The sequence below is a fragment of the Nannospalax galili genome, unplaced genomic scaffold (genome assembly GCF_000622305.1).
Source record: "Nannospalax galili isolate Female #2095 unplaced genomic scaffold, S.galili_v1.0 scaffold84, whole genome shotgun sequence".
In the NCBI taxonomy this organism is placed as follows: Eukaryota; Metazoa; Chordata; class Mammalia; order Rodentia; family Spalacidae; genus Nannospalax; species Nannospalax galili.
The window spans coordinates 387966-408980 of record NW_008352272.1 but is presented as its reverse complement, the minus strand read 5'-3'; the positions used below and the strand labels follow the sequence as shown (position 1 = coordinate 408980).

The window sequence follows — 21015 nt, the reverse complement described above, 5'->3', positions numbered from 1 at the left end:
AAAATAAAAAAATAAATAAAAAGAAAGCAAACCAGAAAAAGACATTTTTCATGCTGCTGTTAGATAGAAAAGTGGCTTCTAGAGCAGGTATCAAGTGGTCTCATTTTCTTTTCTCAGATATCTATGTGTGTCTGTGTCTTTATAAGCTTAAATAGAGGAAAGCAAGCTGCAGTTTTGTCTGCTAATGCCTGTAGAAGATGAGATTTAGGTTCATTTTCACCCTCCTGATTACACAGTTTTCTTTTTAACAATGAGCATGTATGTTTGTGTGTGTGTGATGCACTTGCTCATGTGTGTGTGTGTGTGTGATGCACTTGCACATGTGAGCATGTGCTTGCTGATGTGTACGCCCTTGAGGCCAGTAGAGGGCACTGGGTGTTATGTTCTCTGTCTCCACCTTACTCCCTTCGAACAGGGCCTTTCACTGAACGTGTAGCTGACTGTTCTGCCTAGATTGTCTGGCCTGCAGGCTCTGATCTACCTGTCTCCACCCCGCAGTATCCAGCTATGCCTGGCTTTTTATGTAGTGCTGAATATCCAAACTCAGGACCTCATGCTTGCACAGCAAGTCCTCTTACCCACTGAGCCATTTTCCCAGCCTCTGAGTGTGTGTGTGTGTGTGTGTGTGTGTGTGTGTGTGTGTGTGTTTAATGGTACAAAACAGTTTCTTTTAATTTTGAAAAAGCCAAATCCATTAAAACTGGTATTGAGGTTCTGTTGAAACAAGAATCTCTTCTTATATTTGCAGATGGACATGTACTGGATTCTAAGAGATATGCCATCATTGGAGCAGATCTCCGAGACCTCTCTGAACTGGAAGAGAAACTAAAGAAATGTAACATGAATACACAGTGAGATTTCTTTTAACCTCTCAATGCATTTGTGATTTCATGCTAGTTATGAGATATGGTCATCCAGTACAGCCCGAGACCTGTCTCCCACCTTTACATTGTGTTGTGTCATTGCTGAGTGGGGTAGTTTTTCTAAGCAATGCTTTTTGTCAAATCCGCTTTCACACCAGAATCCCCTTTAATTTCTTTAAGAAATACTGGCACCTAATACAGTAAACAGAGTGTGAGAGGCCCTGTAATTATAAAGAAAACTAATATCTAGGGTGTAGAACATGGGAAAAGACAGATGCCAGGCTGCTCCAAGAAGAAAATGAACATGACATAGTATCAGAACATAGGATGTAGGAATGTCTTACGAGGCTACAAAATTCAGTAGTCATCAGGTGGAATTCTGTTTTTCTCCTGCCATGGTGGCAAAAATGTGTAAGTCTGACAGTATGAAGTATGATAAGGATATGAGTGGTAGGGAATGGGCTATACCAGTGACTCACCAAGTGGAAGGGAACTGGCTACAAGCCACTGTGAGAGCAAGGGCAGTGTCTAGTAGAGCTGGAGCCTTGTGTACCAGGGAACATATAAGTTCCACTTCTGGTATGTTCCCAGAGAAGGTCTTGATGAGTACATAAGCTGGGTATCCATTACAGCAAGTAGAGTAGCAGAAACTGGACATGCCTACCAGCAGGAACTGGATCAGTGAAATACAAAGTACATCTCAGACCAGCGTGGTAAGAGCTCTGAATCTAACGTTCAGTAAAAAAAATCAGGTTGCAGAATGATAACCACAGTGGATAGCAAATGTGAAAAGCCCAAACCTTCAGCATACTATATTTTCCTAATTGCATGCATAAATTGGGCCAGAAGAGTCCATACTATATCTTGAGAATGATTTCTCCGGGAAGAGGGGAGTGATGTGTATGTTTAGAGTCATAATGCTAGTTAAAGAATGGTGTTAGCTGGGCGTGGTGGCGCACGCCTTTGATCCCAGCACTTGGGAGGCAGAGGTAGGCGGATCTCTGTGAGTTCAAGGCCAGCCTGGTCTACATAGTGAGTTCCTGGGGCTACAGGGAGACCCTGTCTCAAAAAAAACCAAAACCAAATAAACAAGACTGGTGTTAAACATGTAGTGGGAGGTGTCTGTCTACACAGATGGAAATGGCATTGGGGTGAATGTTTGAGGTTAGTATACAAGGAGGACAGATGAGGGGAAGACATGGTGAAGGGAATATCATTTTAAAAATTAAACCAAAGGCAAAGCAACTTGGAAAATGGTCCATGTATAAGTGCCTGGGGGAGATATGGGGGATGCAGATCCTGGACTGAGCTTAACCATCCATGAGGTAGAGAAAGACCCGTATTGTCTTGAGTAAGATGGAGGAAGTAAGGATGATGCAAACATGGATGAGCTCCGGAGATGGAGGGAGGCAAGTGGGGAACTAAGGCTTCCTATAGCTCTAGCTGGCCTGGAACTTGCTATGTAGACCAGGCTGGCTTCCAACTCAATTCATAGAGATCCACCTGGGATTCAAGGCATATACTACCACACCTGGCTCCATGGTTTTAAAGCTTATCTGCCATTAAAGTGATGGCTATCGTCTCTGCATGTTGAAGCTCTTGTAGACATCTTCAGCCTAGACTCACCAATCATGTTAACCTCATTAGGACTTACAGGCCCACCTGTCCAGTGTAAGAGATGGCTCTGATTGCCTAGCTGGGATGCCTCATTCTCTTCCTCTAACCTGGCTACCTGGGGTTCATGAGAGCACACACCAGTGGGCGTGATTTCCATTGGATCTCTGGCTAGAGCAAGGGCCTGAGTCCCCCAGTTCCAGGGCAGGAAAATAAACTGTGGGATGGGAAAGTTTTGCAGGGTTCAGTTGTCCCCAGAGAGCGGGTGCAACAGCAGAGTATATATTACTTTTCCTCCAGTCCACCACATGAACTTGATTTCATGAGGCACACTCGCCCCTGCTCATTGCTCACCTTTTTAGTGTTATGACTTTTGACAGTTGTACCAGACCTTGATCATGCTATACTCGCTGTGTCTGGATGTCCTGAACATGACCTGCCAGTCTGTCAGTTTGCATTAGTCGATGTCTTGACTTGATGAAAACACGCTTATTTGCCTTTCTTTTTCCTTAAGATTGCCAACACTCCTGATAACTGAATGTGTGCTAGTTTACATGACTCCAGAGCAGTCGGCGAACCTCCTAAAGTGGGCGGCCAGCAGTTTTGAGACGGCCATGTTCATAAACTACGAGCAGGTAAGAGGAGGCCCCCCAAGAGGTGGATTCTGCCTGGGTCTCCAGTGTGGCCTTGCCTCCCAGCACCCTCAGCCTAGCCTTATTGTTTCTTCTGCCTCCGGCCACTTGGTTTCTGCTTATCGGGCTACTCCAGCAGTCCTCTCCTGATATCTGGCCTTCCACCAGCTATTAGCCAGAGTTTTGGGAGCTTGGGTTTTAGTCTTTATAAAAGTTTGCAAGTTCTTATTTTATCACCGTATTTACAAGAACACGCTAAGGGGATTTCGGCTGCCCTTGTTGGGAGTGGCAAAGTCAGAGACCTTCAGTGGCAGGCAGGGGTGCAAATGGAGGACATTGGTCACGTGTGCGTGGAGGCTGAGGGGCCTGGAACAGCCGCTCTTTAGGTCCAACCAGCAGTAATCATGTGGGCATTTGAGCCTAGAGTTGCAAGAACTCCTAGTTTTGATAGAAAATAAACAGAATTGCAGTGTAAAATGCCCTTATTTCTAGTCACCAACATTGGTCCACTGGCTGTAGAAAATTGTTATGTTGGAGTTTTGAAATGATCCAGCTTGTGTCTGAAGCCTATGTGATGAGGACAAGTTGTATATGTGCCTGTTTCCTCAGCTGAGAATAGTAATACCCCTTCCTAGAGCATTGTGAGAGCACGGGAGTCGATGCAGAGTGCCCACTGCACTGCTGTCTGCCCAGTGAGCACAGGCTTTTCAGGTTTCTCTGAGCTGCAATTCTTCATTGGGTGTGGGTGTGTACACCCATGTGGGCCCATATGGAGGCCAGAGGAGGAAGTCGGGGTCCTCCTCTAGCGCTCTCTGCCTCATTCCCTTGAGACGTGGTCTCTCACTGAACCTGACACTTGCAGTTTGGCTAGGCTGGTTGGCCAGCAAGCCCCGGGGATCCTCCTATCTCCTACCCTCCAGTACTAGGTGCTGGGGATCTGAACTCGGGTTCTCATATTTGTGTAGCGAACTTTTACCCGCTGAGCCACCTCCTCAACCCTGGTTCTTTGTTTTTAACACACATTTTTTGGGATTGTTATGAGAATTCATGAGATGTTACACAGCAGTGGGCACATTATAAGCATCAATCTAGCTATTTTTATTATTTATCTATTTAGTTAGTTTTTTGTTTGTTTTTGAGACAGTCTAACCATGTAGCCCTGACTGGCCTGGAACTTGCTATGTAGTCCGAGCTGGATTCACACTTGGGGTGATCATCCTGTCTCTGCTTTGGAGTGCTGGGATTACAGATGTATACCACAATACCCAGCTTGTTACTTATTTTAATTTAAATTCTCCCTTTTAAAAACAGGAGCTCACTGTGTTAACTTATGATGGCTTTGAACTTGTTATATTCCCCCTGCCTCAGCCACCCCATCATTAAGGAAAAAAAACAACAACCCCTCATTGTAGATAAGAACAGTGAGATTTGTCCATGTCATGTAATCATGGACCAGGTCAGGCTAGACCAGGATCCCACTACCTTCTTCCCAATCCCAGTCCACCTGCAGACTCTAGATTAGTTGGTTCTTGGTTGGCTGGCTTCCCTCTTTTCCATTGTTTACCTGGGAGCGTCCTTCAGCCTGCCTTCCCTCCTGGGGAGTGGGGCCTTGGAAACCAGCTGCCCCTGGCTTTTCTTTTATGTGACTACCTCTTGGGCACCTGTGTGCTTTCATGATGCACATCTGTGGAGAATAAGCCACACGTGTCCTGTGGTGCTGTTTTTTTTCCTTTGCTTCTTGTGTGTGCACTGTCCAAGTATTATCCACCATCCTATGGAGGATGGTGGGATAAGTGGATTCTGACTCAAGGCCTCTCACTCTACAGCACACCTGGGGCTCTGCCAGCTTTCAGTGTGCTGCCCACAGCTGCCTCTCACCTGGTTCAGCTCCCAACACTCTCATCTTGTCAGTAGAACTTTAACTTAAATCAATAGCTCTCTCACACCAGCAACCTCACAGTGTGTGTTAGTTGCTTACATGCTTTTTGTCTATCTTTAGATACATGCATGTGAGTGCAGGTGTCTGAAAAGAGGTCAGAGGCTTTGAAACTCCCAGGAACTGAAGTTACAGGTAGTTGTGAGCCACTTGACATGGGTGCTGGGAACCAAACTCATGTCATCTGCAAGAGCAGTACATGTTCTGAGTACTGAACCATCTCTCCAGTCCTTATGCACTTTCCATTTTTCTTTTTTATGTGTATGAGTGTATTACCTGCATGTGTGTAAGTGCATCCATGTCATGCAATACCTGCAGAGGTCAGAAGAGGGTGTTGGATTTCCCTGGAACTAGAGTTACAGGTGCCACATGGGTGCTCTTAACCATTGGACCATCAGTCCTTATGTGCTTTTTTTTTTTGCTTTTTTGGGATGGGTTCTTCCTGTAGCCCCAGTTGGCCTGGAACTCACTAGGTAGACCAGGTTGGCCTTAAACTCTGCCTCCCAAGTGCTGGGATTAAAGGTGTGTGTGCCACCATGCTCAGCCTTATGAGCTTTTTTTTTTTTTTAAAAAAAAACAAAAACAAAAAAACATTGTTTAAAATGACAAAGCCATGTTGGTAATTAGGTAATGACACCAAATACTTAGCTCTCACACACTCCATGACAGGCAATGTGGTGAGAGTTTTCTTTGCATTAGCTGGCTTTGTCATTGAAGCAGTCCATCTGGTCAGTCACAGACAGTTAAGTCAGCCAGCTTGCCCAGGGTTTTTCAACTGCTGTTAAACCAGGATTCAAACCTAGGCAATAAGCTAACAAAGGGTATGCTCTCAGACACTTCTTTGTAGCCACTTGGGCACAGTGTGGTTGTTAGTACCTACTGAAGGGGAATAGCATTCCTGCTGGTCTGCCTGTGTTGTACTGTGGGCTCCAGGACCAACCTTCTGTACTGTTAACCTGATGTCTTTATGTCACCTTGTATGTGATGCAGTGATTGTGCCCACGCTCTGATACTCTATAGTAATACCGTGTTTTCTGGCATTAGTGCATATATATAAGTTAATTGTGTTTTTAGAACTATTTTTTAGCACTACAACCATATGCAGAATAGAAAACAAATCTGAATGTGGTGTGTGCCTGTAATGCTAGCACTGAGGACACTGAGGCAGGGAACAGGAGTTCAAGGCCTACCTAGCCTGTATAGTGAGAGCCTGTCTCCAAAACAGAATGAAAATCAAGCAATATGAAAGGTTATACAAGAAAAGTAATCTCTCCTACCCTAGATCTTCATCCTTTGACCTGGGAAACAGTGCTGCTTGTGGTAGTCTAGATTTGTTCTATGTAAACAGAGTTTTTTTTTCTCCTCTTGAAGGCAGATGGGGGCATTCTGTTCACATTCCTCTAAACCTTGCTTCTTTAAATTTTTTTATTTTTTATTTTTATTTTATGTGTATGAGTGTATTGCCTGCATGTATGTGAGTGCAGTGCCACAGAAGTCAGAAGAGGGCTTTGGATTCCCCTGGAAGTGGAGTTAAGGATGGTTCGTAGCCACCATCCATGTGGGTGCTGGGAATCAAACCTGGGTCCTCTGCAAGAGCAGTCAGTGCTCTTAACCACTGACCCATCTCTCCAGCCCCCCAATTTTTATTTTTATTTTTTTAACATTTATTTAGTGTATGTTCTGCACAGGCGTGCCATAGGTGTGTGTGTGTGTGTGTGTGTGTGTGTGTGTGTGAGAGTGTGTGTGTGTGAGAAGACAAGCTTTGGGAATCAATTCTGTGTGTGTGTGTGAGGACAAGCAGTGGAAGTCAATTGTGTGTGTGTGTGTGTGTGTGTGTGTGTGTGTGTGTACAAGCTGTGGGAGTCAATTCTCTTTTTACCATGTGGATCCCAGGGATTGAACTCAGGTGATCAGCTCGGCAGCAAGTGCCTTTAACTCACTGAGCCAGCGTGGCAGCCTTGTATCTTACTGCTTGTGAGTTTATCTAAAAGTCATTCCATCCCTTTATCTGTAGTTTTCTTTCCTGCTTTCATGGGTATATAGTTATTATATGAAGATAATAGAATTGATTGAATCTAAATATTAGATATTTATTTCCATATTCTTCCAGTTTCCCATAATGATGCAGGAGATTCTTGCATCTCTGCATACACATGCAAACTTACCTGTAGAATAAACTGCCATTGGTAGAATTGTTGTATCACAACTTCGCATGTAAACGGGTGTGTACTGCCCAGGTGCCCTTTGAGGGGTGGTACCAGCTAGTCCCTATCACACTAAGCTGGTGTTCAACCTTCCTGTACCTGCCCCGTGTATATTACCAAGCATCAGCTTTGACTGATTAAAAATAAGACATTTTATTCTGCTTCTGTAGGACACAGATCTCTAACCAGCCTTTTCCCTTCCAAGGTGAACATGGATGACCGGTTTGGACAAGTCATGATTGAAAACCTCCGGAGACGACAGTGTGACCTGGCGGGTGTGGAAATCTGCAAGTCCTTAGAGTCACAGGTCAGAGCAGACACTGGGCATCTACTTATACCTTAGCCAGCAAGGAAGGGGCACTCCCCTTGCAGGATGCAACAAGGTAGTGGGGGCTCTTGGACGCTGGGAAAACCTAAGTCCTGCCTGTCCCCCTTGGTGTGGAAAACACAACTATCATTCTCTACAGCCTATTTTCATTATGCAAATTTTATTTTTATGCACAGTTTAGTTTGTATTATAAAGAATTTTAAACAAGCATAAAAGTAGAATAGTACAGTAAACACCCATCAGCCAGCTTCACTGTTGTCGCTATTCCGTTGGTAATGCTTCATGATTCCCCTCAAATGTTTTTGTGGTGTTATCAGAATATTTTCAGCCATATACCAGACAGCACATGGTTTCACCCTAAATACTTCAGTGTGATCCTCCTAGGGACATCCTCTCAGGATGTGTTCCCATTAGCACGCCTCACAGATCAGTAGTAACTCCTTTATAGCATCTCATACCCAGACCAGGTTCATTTTCCCCAGTTGTTTGAAACCATATTTTATACTTTGTTTAAATTGGTGTCCATCTATCCATGCTCTATAGGTGATTGATAAAGCTCTTGTAGCTCTTTCAGTCTGTGGTAGTCCCCTTCCTTTAAAAAAAGTCACTTATTTGCTGGAGAGCCCTCCCACAACCACTAACTGGCATGTTACTCAAGCTGAATCCAGTAGGTCCCACCTGTAATGCCCCCGCTTGGCAGGCTGAGGCAGGACAATCACAAGTTCAAGGCCAGCCTGAACTAGCAAGCTCCAGATCAGCTGGGACTACATGGCAAGACTGTCTCAAACCAGGCAGCCAGCCAGCCAAACAAACAAAGATTATTGTTTATAAAATATTGTTTAAAAAAGGCATGGTGGCACACGCCTTTAATCCCAGCACTCGGGAGGCAGAGGCAGGCAGATCTCTGTGAGTTCGAGGCCAGCCTGGTCTACATAGAGAGTTTCAGGACAGCTGGGGCTACAGGGAGACCCTTGTCTCAAAAACACCAAAGGGGAAAAAAATTTTTTTTCCCTTTGTGTCTCTTTAAATATTCTCTAATCAAGTTTTCCCCCATGAAAAGAATGCATGTTCATATAGAAACTTGGAAAATGAAAATAAGAAAGATAAAGGGGATCAGACCTGGGCTTTTCACCTGGGACTGAGCTCAGCGAAATCCTGTGTGTCTTAGGGTCTCAGGTTTGTATGCTGGGGCCCTGTAGCTCTGTCTCTCTGCTGCTCTTTTAGAAAGAACGGCTGTTGTTGAACGGGTGGGAGATGGCGTCAGCAGTGAACATGATGGAGCTGTACAGCACACTACCGAGAGCAGAGGTGAACAGGTACGTGACTGGCAAACCAGCTCCCTCCTAACTGGGGAACAGAGGCATGAGTACTTGTATTCTTTAACGTGAAGCACAAAGCAAAACCTTAACCAGACTTATTTTGAAATATGTTAAACCTTGATAACAGCCTGAGAAAGTAACTCATTAGCTACTAACCAAGATAGTGCCTTTGCCAGAGCAGATGATTTGAGCTGAAATAAGCAGTTACACCTGGAAAAATCACAGAGCCACCTCCACAGTGGAAGTGTTGTAGAATCCCGATCTTGGAAAGGGAAGAAAATGATTCTGTCCAAGATTTCTAAGGGAAAATCTCTGATGGCAGATTTTTTAATGGATTTTCCCTTTACTGTAAAAGAAAGATATGGGACTGGAGAGATGGCTCAGCAGTTAAGAATACTGACTTGTTCTTGAAGAAGACCTGGATTCAAATCTCAGCACCCACATGGCAGCTAACAACTGTCAGTAACTCCAGTTCCAGGGGAACCAATTCCCTCTTCTGTCCTCGGTGGGCACTGCACAATACCAGTGCACTTACACACATGCAGGTGTAACATTCATACACATAAAATAAAAAAAAATAAGTTTAAGGGGAATCCGAAGTCCTCTTCTGACCTCTGTGGCATTGCATGACACGGGTGCACTCACATACGTGCAGGCGATACACTCATACACATAAAAATAATAAATAAAATATATTGCCAGGCGTAGTGGTGCACACCTTTAATCCCAGCACTCGGGAGACAGAGGCAGGCGGATCTCTGTGACTTCAAGTCCAGCCTGGTCTACATAGTGAGTTCCAGAACAGCTGGGGCTACAGGGAAACCCTGTCTCAAAAAGACCGAAAAAAAAATTTTTTTAAAAAGAAAGATAGATATATCCATTTTTCTAAAACTATTTCCAAGGGCTAGAGAGATGGCTCAGCATTAAGAACACTGGTTGTTCTTGCAGAGGACCCAGGTTTGATTCCCAGCACCCACATGGCAGTTAACAACTGTCCGTAACTCCAGTTCCAGGGGATCCGACAATCTCTTCTGTCCTCTGAGGGCATTGCATGACACTGGTGCATTTATTTTACCTACATGCAGGCAGTACACGCATACACATAAAAATAATAAAATTTAAAAAACAACAACAAAACCTATTTCCAGCTATGCCAAGGGCATGAAGAATAGTTTTCTGCTCTGTAGGTACACTGCAGATAGTTGGGGCATATTCTCTTCCTGTGCCTGTACACAGATAAATATTTTTTGATACATAGACTTCTGGTTTCTGAATCAGTGGATTCATACTATACGTACTGGTTTTAGAGTCATGCTTCCTATTTAAAACTTAAAGTACATCATGGTTTTTTTTGTTTGTTTTTTTGTTTTCCTCTTTTTGAGACAGGCTCTCCCTGTTGCCCCAGCTTGCCTGGAACTCGCTATGTAGACCAGGCTGGCCTTGAACGCACAGAGATCCACCTGCCCCTGCCCCCCGAATGCTGGGACTAAAGGTGTGTGCCACCACGCCCAGCCTCATTTTTGTATTCTTTTAAAAATTTATTTATTGATTTTAATTTTATGTGTATGACTGTTTTGCCTGAATGTATGTAAGTGCACCTATGTATGGAATGTCCACAAAGGTCAGAAGAAGGCATCAGATTCCCTGGAACTGGAGTTATGAATGGTCAGCTGCCATGTGGGTGCTGGGAACGGAACTCTCTGGAAGGGCAGCCAGTGCCCTCAACTAGTGAGCCATCTCTCCACATCACTCTTTTTTTAAAAATTCATTATTTTTATTTTATGTGTATGAGTGTATTGCCTGCATGTAGGTTAAGTGCAGCCGTGTCATGCAATGCCCGTGGAGGACAGAAGAGGCCGTCGGATCCCCTGGAACTGGAGTTACAGACAGTTGTTAGCTGCCATGTGGGTGCTGGGATTCAAACCCGGGTCTTCTGCAAGAACAACCAGTGTTCTTAGCCATCTCTCCAGCCCCCACATCTCTCTCTTTACTTCTTTTTAACCATACCATATGTACTATTTTGTACCTGATTTCTTTCCGTGTAATATGTCATGAGCATGTGATACCTATGGGTCATCACCTTCATTTTAATTGTATAAATGTACATTTTTCCTGTTTTGATTTCTGCACAGAATAGAATCCCTCGAGTTTCTGGATGAATTGGAGCTTCTGGAGCAGCTCATGCAGCATTACTGCTTGTGCTGGGCGACCCGAGGAGGCCAGGATCTGGGTACGAGACTGTGCTGCTATTTGGACCAGCAGCAGGGGAAACTTCTCCAAAGAATGAAGGATGTACTTGGAACTTAGGTTCAGAGAGCTAGAGAAATAATATTCATGTCTTCAGCATGTCTCAGAATTCATGGATCCCTCTTCCAAGTTTTTATAGCACAGAATTCAGGAGGACTAGTTAAAGCCACAAATCCCTAAACAAGTATGCAGCCCTTGTCAGGCCTGTCATGAGATTTCTGTAGTTAAGGTTGAAGACCTTGAGGGTTTAGAGTAATACTCCTAATAAAAATCATCAGATTTGCCTTTTCCACCAGCTCCTGACAGGTTTACTAGATGTCAGATACTTAGATGATTTCATCTGTAACAGATCCACACAGCTTCCAGAGGGATTTCCCCTTCTTATCTCAGGGATTCAGGTGCGGTTCTCTGGGTGGGGCAGACAAGGCCCGACACAGATCCCTTGGTTTAGATCCCACTTCTTACTCCTGCCCGCAGTTGTTCTTGCTCTCCAGGGGTTGGCTGTAGCTTGGGCAGCCTAGCCAGCAAGACCACATCAGATCCCAGGTCTGTGGAGAGCTGCCCTCCATTCCTGAAGGACATAGGACAGACCTGAGGGAGGCTGTTCTAGCCTGGGCGTCTCATTCCATTTGCTCATTAATTTATGTACCCGTGAAGTTCAGCACACAAAATCCTCCCAACTTGGATTTTCATCAAAACCCATTTATTCCTATGTTTTTATATTGGAACCCTTACTAATTACAAAATAACTTCTGGTTTGAAATTTAGAAACTTAAAAAAATATAGCAAAGAACATTCACCTGTGTGTCTGTTATTCAGAAATAACCGCTAGTAATGTTTTCATCTCTTTTGTTCCTAGGGGGACTATTTACGGAAATTGTTCTCCTTTCTCTCATTTTGTTTTGAGACAAGAGTCCAGGCCTTTCTAGGCTGTGCCCCAGGGCCTTGTCTTATTTTCAGCAGAGTTGAAGTCACCTATGCATGTAACTTTGACTCGTAATTTTTTTCAGTTTAATCTTGTGATGTAAGCATTTTCTCCTTGCTACTAAAACTTCTCAGTGAACATAATTTTAATGAGTTTATTAAATTCTATCACAAGACTGTATCTGAATGTACTTAACTTTCCTATTATTTTAGAAATACAGGTTTCTAATGCTTGTTTTTGGTCTTTTTGAGACAGGGTCGTCCTGTAGCCCCAGCTGTCCTGGTACTCACTATGTAGACCAGACTGGCCTTGAACTCAAAGAGATCCACCTGCCTCTGCCTCCCTAGTGCTGGGATTAAAGGCGTGTGCCACCACGCCTGGCTCTAATGCTTTTTAAGTAAATGTTGTTTCTTACAAAGACACGGGATCAGGGTGTGTTGAATTGCTTTTCTTTTTTTAATTTTACATTTTGGTGTTTTGAGAATAGGATAGTCTCATGCTTTAGCCCAGGCTAATTGCAAATCTTTGATCCTCTTGCCTAAGCCTCCTAAGTCTTGGGTTTACAGGTGTGTACCACCACGCCCAGTTTGGTACAGTGAACATTTTAATGCCAGAGGCTTCTTTGGTCCCCACCCTCTGCCCAGATGCACAGGCTGTTGTGTCAGTGCATGGTGAAGAGCCATCTCTGCATTCGCTCAAAGTTCAGCAGTTAACAGCTAGATTTTGGTCATTTTCATTTTCTGCTGAGAGCCCATAAATTGTTGTAAAGCTTTCTTAATCCATTTTAAACCTCTCATAAACAAATATTGGCCTGACCTGCTTCCTGGTAAAGCCTTGTTTCATAGCAAGAGTGCAGAGGTGCAGCAGTGAGACACTGCCCAGGCCAGCATGTGGCACGCAGCAGTGTCAGATCCTCCCCTCATTTCTCTCTGTGCTGTTAGTGTCTTGAACAGCATCTGTGTTTCTTCCTTGTAGGTTTGAAGGAGATAACCTATTAATCTGTTGAAGGCTTGTGTGTAGACGGAAGCTGAAGTCTGTAGCCAAGAAGATGCCCTGGGCGTCCTGAGGGATGGGTAGGCCTCATACTACACCCTGACCTTGATGGTTATACCAGATCCTGTTCCTGTTACTTATCATTGTTTCAATAAATCTCACTTGCCAGTTGTCTTCGTGTTGGACTCTTCTGGTGTCAGATGCCATTCTGTGCTCTGTAGTGTGGGCCAGGGTTCACTGCTCTGGCAGCCCAAACCCAGGATCCTGAGTTTCACTTAGACCTTGGTTATCCTGTGAGTCAGACTTGGCTTACGGCCTGGTGTCCAAGAGGGGTTTACTCTGTGTGCTCTTTATTGCAGCACCTCGTGGGCCCTGCCCTTGACCCTTGGCCTGCCACAGATGCCAGAGCTCCTCTCTACCTCTGCCTGGACTGGGCTAGCCTGCTTGCATGTGTTCTTCGTCTTGGTTATCGTGGCAGGCTGACTGCTCTTGTCCAGTTTTTGGAATCTATGCATGGGTCATCTTCTGTGGCAGAGGGAGCTCTGTCAATGGGATTAAAATAAGGGTCAAAATGAGATTGTCTAGGATCATCTGGGGGCCTGATGCAATCACAGGATCCCAGTGAGCGAAACAAGAAGGTACCACCAGACAAGGGACTGTGACAGAAGCTGAGTGTACAGAAGGATAGGTTTAGAAAATGAAGGAAAGAACCAGAAGATAAGGAAAACAAGCAACTTCTGTAAGATAAAAAGGCCAAGGGACTGGAGAGAGTAGCTTAGAGGTTAAGAGTGTGTACTGCTTCGAGGACCCAAGTTTGGTTCACAGCACCCATGTCAGGCAGCTCATAACCACCTGTAACTTCAGTGGGGATCTGACACCTTTGACCTCCGCTGGCACCTGCAACCCATGTGTACATAGCCACACAGTCACACACACACACACACGTAATTAAAAATATTAAAAATAAAATATATATAAATATATATGTGTAGGTATGTACACATGAGGGCGGGTGCTCAAAGAGACTAGACACTTCAGATCCCTCTGGAACTGAAGTTACAAGTGATTATAAACTGCTTGACATGTGTGCTGGGGATTGAACTCAGATCCTCTAAGGTCAGTGCATGTACTGTTTGTTTTTTAAAAAATATTATTTTTATGTGTAAGCATGTATTGCCTGCATGTCGGTAAATGTACCCATGTTGTGCAATGCCTGCAGAGGTCAGAAGAGACTATTGGATCCTCTGGAACTAGAGTTACAGACAGTTGTTAGGTGCCATGTGGATGCTGGGATTCGAACCTGGGTCTTCTGCAAGAACAGTCAGTGCTCTTAACCGCTGAGCCATCTCTCTAGCACCTATTTGTTTGTTTTTTGCGACACGGTTTCTTGTAGCCCCAGCTGGTCTGGAACTCACTATGTAGACCAGGCTGGACTCGAACTCACAGAGATCCACCTGTCTCTGCCTCCCAAGCACTGGGCTCAAAGGTGTGTGCCACCATGCCCGACCAACCCCTATCCTTCAGTTTTTAAAGGAACCTCCATATTTTTCAGAGCCACTGTACCAGTTTACACTTTTATTATGTAAATGCATAAAGGTCCTAGTTTCTCCACATTCTTACTTTTTTTTTTAAAGTAATAAGTATCCAGACGGAGGTGAAGTGGTATCTCAGTGTGGTTTGAAGTCAGATTTCTCTCCTGATTAGTGATACTGAGATCTTCCATATACTCGTTTGGTCACTTCAACCTCTATCACTTTAACTCTTAATTTAGATCTTTGATACGTTTTGAGTTAGCTTTTATTTGTGTTTGGTTTTCTTTGTGTATTTGAGACTGGGTTTCACTATGTAGCCCAGGCTGTTGTTGATGTTGAGATCCAACCTTAGCCTCCTGAGTGCTGGGATTACAGGTAGGTATGATCACCATGCACAACTTGAGTTAGGTTTTGTATGGGTTGGGTATGCATCCAACATCATTCTTTTTGTATACAGGTTCTTAGTTTTCCTAGCACCACTTGCTGACAGCACTGTCCTCTCCCCACTGACTAGTTTTGGCGCCCTTGTCAAAAGTCACTTGGTGACATGTGAAGGTTACTCTTACAGCTAGTCTGGCTGTGCCTTCTCCTTGTCTTCTAGGGATCCTGTAATTGCATCAGGCCCCCAGATGACCCCTAACAATCTCAATTTGAGACCTTTAATCACATTGACAAAGCCCCGTCTATCACAGGAGGCAACCCATACACCAGGAAATGTACTTGGTATGATTCCAATCTAATAATTTCATTAAAGTAGTTCTGTATCCTAACATGTATTCTGCTGCAGAGAACATTCCTGGTGTACTTGAAGAAAGGCAGGAAGTACACTGTGCTCAGCGGCAGCGAGGTGGAGTGCTCCATGTGTGTCTGTTTGGTCCTGTTTGTTTGTAGCCCTGCTCAGGTCCCCCATTTCCTTAATGATTTTCCCATTGCTTGTTTTCACTACTACGGTTTGAATCTGAAATACCCCATTCAGAATCAGAAGTGTTTGAAGGCTTGTTCCCCAGCTGGTGGTGCTATCTGGGGAGGCTGTGGAACCACTAGGAGGTGGGGCCAAGCTGGGGGAGGTAAGTCAGTAGGGGTGGGCCTTTGAAGGTTTCAGTGCTCTCTCTGCTGCTTGGTCCACCATGATGTGAACAGACATCCTCCCCTGCCACAGAGCCACTTTGCACTGCCTTTTCCACTTCGGTGGACTCAAACTTCTGAGAATCTGAGCCAAAATAAATCTTTCCTCTCTCAAGTTGTTTCTGTCAGGTATTTGTCACAATGATGAAAGCTGTAACTAATACACTCACCACAGGACTTGGGCTCCACAGCTGACATCATCTGATATCTCCATGATGCTTTTCCAGGCCCATGTCTTATGTCTCTTCCTAGGTGACTCACAGAGCCCTGTTAAGATATAGTCCTTTTCCTCCTCCACAGTGCTTCTTCATTACTTGCCGGTGCCGGCCGGCCAAGACGGACAGTACCTGAAAGGGGGAGTGAGGATTGAATGAAAGAACAAGAGACAGAAAAGATACTTGGGAGGGCTAACAGAGGTGACTGCAGCCCCTGTTTATTTCACCTCTGCCTTTTTGTACAGAACTCAATTAGTTTCAACAGCTTTTTTCCCCACCTGTATCTGAGGGTCAAGGAGGGTCAGATACTTCAAGGCTTCTTTGATCTTTTTGTTTACCACTATTGCCTCAAGGTCAGGTGTTGTGAGGCTCTCCATATAAAAACACATTCCTCCTGGTGTTCTGTTGATTTCGTCCTAATCAGCATCTTCATGATGCCCAATTCCCCTTTCATGCTGCCACCCACTTCAGTCTCCTTTCTCACGCCTGGAATCATTGGTCTGCATCCTCAACCTTCTCCATTCATGTGTGATACCAACACATGTTCCCAACCCACAGCACTTCAGGCCCATGATCAAAGACTGTCAGATCTCCCTATGTTTAACAGCTTAACACTGAACTCTTTGCAAGATAAGGAAAATACACCATGATTGGACCTTATCTTACCTCTATTACTCTCCAGTCAGCAAACCAAGATCTGTGGGTCATCATCTCACCAAGCTGAGCCTGTTGCTGGGCCCAGTGGTGCACATCTGGGCTGCTTGCATCATTCTCTTATTATTTTATTCCTTAAATGATAAACATCTACTGTGTGAGCAACACGTGTGATGTATGCCTTCCCTTCTGGAGGGGCAAGCAAGGAGCTAGGCCTTGCTGTGAAGTATGGCAGCCAGCACGTGGGGAAACCTCGGATTCACAAACACGAGTTGCAAAGCCATTGAGGCTGGTAAGGGACACTTTCCTAAGAGATGTCACAGAGATGTGAGGGGAGCGGCCCCACACCAGCACACCTGTGCTCACTAATGGGCGGTGCTCGCTAATGGGCAGTGCTCACTAACGGGCTGTACTCATTAACAGGCAATCCTCATTAATGGGCAATCCTCACTAATGGACAGTGCTCACTCACTGGCGGTGCTCACTAAGTAACTGTGCTCACTAACTGGCTGTGCTCACTAACTGGGTGTGCTCACTAACAGGTAGTGCTCACTAACGGGCAGTGCTCACTCACTGGCTGTGCTCACTAACTGGGTGTGCTCACTAACAGGTAGTGCTCACTAACGGGCAGTGCTCACTCACTGGCTGTGCTCACTAACTGGGTGTGCTCACTAACAGGTAGTGCTCACTAACGGGCAGTGCTCACTCACTGGCTGTGCTCACTAACTGGGTGTGCTCACTAACAGGTAGTGCTCACTAATGGGCAATGCTCACTCACTGGCTGTGCTCACTAACTGGCTTGCTCACTAATGGGCTGTGCTCACTAACACTGTGCTCACTAACAGGCAGTGCTCACTAACGGGCAGTGCTCACTAACTGGCTGTGCTCACTTACTGGCAATGCTCACTGTGCTTACGGGCAGTGCTCACTAACTGGCTGTGCTCACTCATAGGCTGTGCTCACTAACAGGCTATGCTCATTAACTGGCTGTGCTCACTAACAGGCAGTGTTCACTCATTGGAAGTGCTCACTCACTGGCTGTGCTCACTAATTGTGCTCACTAATGGGCAGTGTTCACTAACTGGCTGTGCTCACTCACTGGCTGTGCTCACTAACGGGTAGTGTTCACTAACTGGCTGTGCTCACTAACGGGCTGCGCTCACTAATTGACTCTATATTCTCATTTCTGGTCGCTTTCATTAGTTCAGTCTGTCCTTGTTCCAGCTCCTATTCAGTCAGTCTGTCCTTGTATAGTAGTTTCTGTCTGTCATTCAGAATAAAATGTTCCTGACACGTGCTCCTGTAACTAATAACTAGGTCAAGTTCCCAGATAAAATACAGGTGCTTGGTTAGACTCAATTTCAGACAGATGCATACTTTAAATTTTTTTTTAAATTTATTATTTTTATTTTTTTTATGTGTATGAGAGTGTTGTCTGCATAAGTACGAGTGCACTCATGGCATGGCATGCCCACAGAGGTCAGAAGAGGGCATCAGACCTCCTGGAACTGGAGTTACAGATGGTTGTTAGCCTCCATGTGGGTGCTGGGAATCAAACCCGGGTCCTCTGCAAGAAGAGTCAGTGCTCTTAACCACTGAGACATCTCTCCAGCCCCACTTTTTAATTATAAGTATGTTCTTTTTAGCATTTGGGAGTTATAAATACTAAAGAAATAGCTGTTCACCTGAAACATGGAGCATGCTTATATTAAAAATTATGTTGATCTGAAATTCAATTAACTGGGTGTCTTTATCTGCATGTGTAGAACTGGATGGACTCCTGAGACAGGATTGGAGATGTATCTAGCATTCCAGCTTTTGTGATGGAAGATGGACAAGTCAGGAGATACTGGGAATTGATGAGGTCACCGACACCCAGCATGCATACGTGTTGGTTGTTTCTGCTGCAGTAGGCATCAACATGTTGGCACGGTATCACACAATTCATGATGTTTTGAGCAGAGCTATGTTTTATTTTACTGCTTGGGTCTGGGGGCAGGGTGGGCCTTCATTAGTAAAATGTCCATTATGGTTAGGATATATAATTATATTTTTGTTTACTTCTTGGTAACCTTCCTTGCTCTGCAAAACAAATTGAGATAGTGAATAAAATTACAGCAACACAAAAGGCAAACACAAATGCTCAAAGGAATTGGAATGTGTACTAAAAGAAAAAAAAAGACACAAGTATCATTGGCCCATGAATGGGCATATTTTATTATCTTCTGTGGGTACTGGAAATAGGCCACAAATTTGACTCCCTAAGTCCTCATATGCATTGAGATGTCATTCAGTTTCCATAAAATCACAGCCAGACACGTGCTTGAGAGACACAGCTCTTCCTGTCTTTTGCCAGAACTGCAGAAAACCTTCTGAGTAGCCCATCCCCAGTGAGATCCATGCAGTTCTCATGTTTACAGACCTGGGTCTATCTGCTGGTTATGCAAACTAATGACAATACCGAAATAAAATTCATGAAGGCAGTTACGGGAGACCAGAACGAGGCAGTCCAGTCACACAGCTGTGGCAGGCTGGAGTCAGTGGAAAAGCAGAATTTAGAGAATGTGCAAGAATGCAAGCTACAGCACCCAAATATCGTACTGAAAGCTGGGTATTTATACAAGACTCCCCAGCAGTGAGTTTGAGGTCAGACCCCTTGGTGGAAATATGAAGGTCAAATTGATGGAGGGGCCCAGAGCCAAGTGCTCTGAGAACCAACCTGGTGGGAAGAAAGCAAGGTTAAGTTCCTCAGAAGCAAATAAAAGAGCTTCATCCTGAGCAAGCTGCTCCAAAGGTAAAACGGACCATTCCACACCCCATCTGGAACCTCCATTCTTCTTGGTGCAAACTTCAATTCCTTGCCATACCGTGAAGCCCAAGACCAAGCCTGGTCCCTCCATGTCACCCTCCCCTACTAGAGACCTTTGCCCTGCCTGCTTTCCCCAAACATACTAGACTATCTGAAGGGACATGACATCTGCTGGCCCCTTTCCCTGTCAGCTTTATCTCATAAAGTGTAGTTTAAATATCCCCTCCTCCTCACCCTGTGTAAACTTTCCCTCTGGTTATAACCTGGCACCTAGTCTGTCATCTTCAGGTTCCTTGCCTGAATGTGTCAACATTTAAACATTTATTTTTAGTTTATGTATATGAATGTTTTGTCTGCATATATGTAAGTGTACCCATGTGTGCAGTGCCTTTGGAGGGTGTTGGAATCCCTGGGACTGGAGTTATGGATGCTTGTTAGCTGCCATAAAGGGTTCTGGGAACTGAACCCAGGTCTTCTGAAGGCAGCCAGTGCTCTTAACTGCTGAGCATTCTCTCCAGCCCTATGCCACCACTTGTAATACATTCCATGAGCATCATCATGTTTTGGGTTCTGTTCTAAGTATCATGACAGTCTATGAAACTGATAAACTCCTGTATCGGTGCATCACATCAGCTGGGAGGGACAGTAAACCAATAAATAACTCCAGAGCTAGCTACTCTGGTGACAAGATAGCCCCAGTGTGAAGACTGATGCATGTAGTCTTTTCTTTAACTGAATATTTGACCTATGGCATCCCTAGAAAAACGTCCTTGGAATTTAGATGTGGGGGACCAAGGTACTATTCGCAATGGTCACCACAGTAGGTTCTGGGAAGGGTGGTTTGTGTATGATTCCCTTTTAACATTAGTGAACTTGAGCACTAGAAACAACAAACATGCATTCATTAGCAAAAACTCCTGCAGTAGTACAAGTGTCACCTGAGGAGTCCCACAAGGCATACTGCCAACTCCCCTGGTGGGAAGGCAGACAGGGAAACTGCATTGTAAGATGCTGCACAGCTTAGTGGCAGAAATTATCTGCTGCATCTGATGGAACTTGCTGAACTTGGTAATAGTGTGATGAAGTTGCCCAGGGAACTGGAAGAACTGAGCAAAGGACCACGATTCTCTGATGTCCAGCCACCCATTGTTTCCCAACTGTGGATGAGTTTGGACCTGGAGATCTGAGACCTGAGGGTGGGTCATGGCTTCAGGGGACAGAGAGGAGGGACATGGAAGATGTGGTACTCCATGGAGATGGGAGACTTGCAAAGCCAGTGTGAGCACGGGGTGGCCCCCAAGGACTGGGATTTGAGGAAGAGGACCCTAGAACCATCGTGGTGAAGTGCTGTTAGGAGGGACATCCAACTTTGCACAGGAGGAGAAGGACAGCTTCTACTTCACCACTGGTGAGGTTCTTCCCTCTTCCAGAGAGGTGGGCTTTCTTACGAAGTGGGATGTGGGTGGCTATGAGATGTGCATGAGCCAATGGGACAGTAGGAAAATTGAGTCGAACCTGAAAAACGCTTTGCCGTGGCCTTCACCTTCTCTTGCTGCTCTTATGGCCTGGGTGACCGCTATGACTAAGACCTGGATCATCTGCCAGAACAGCAGACCATG

The 21015-nt window shown here is 44.9% G+C and overlaps 1 protein-coding gene across 1 annotated transcript in view; it reads left to right on the top strand.

The window, feature by feature from the left end:
* Window positions 1–13233, top strand: part of Lcmt1 (leucine carboxyl methyltransferase 1) — a 54811-nt gene extending 41578 nt beyond the window's left edge. Inside the window, exons 6-11 of the mRNA XM_008849199.3 lie at window positions 749–851; window positions 2992–3112; window positions 7455–7556; window positions 8802–8893; window positions 11029–11126; window positions 13044–13233. Coding sequence (XP_008847421.1) covers window positions 749–851; window positions 2992–3112; window positions 7455–7556; window positions 8802–8893; window positions 11029–11126; window positions 13044–13066 — 539 coding nt within the window. The 3' untranslated portion in view covers window positions 13067–13233. The remainder of the gene's footprint in view (window positions 1–748; window positions 852–2991; window positions 3113–7454; window positions 7557–8801; window positions 8894–11028; window positions 11127–13043) is intronic.
* Window positions 13234–21015: the final 7782 nt, after the last annotated feature.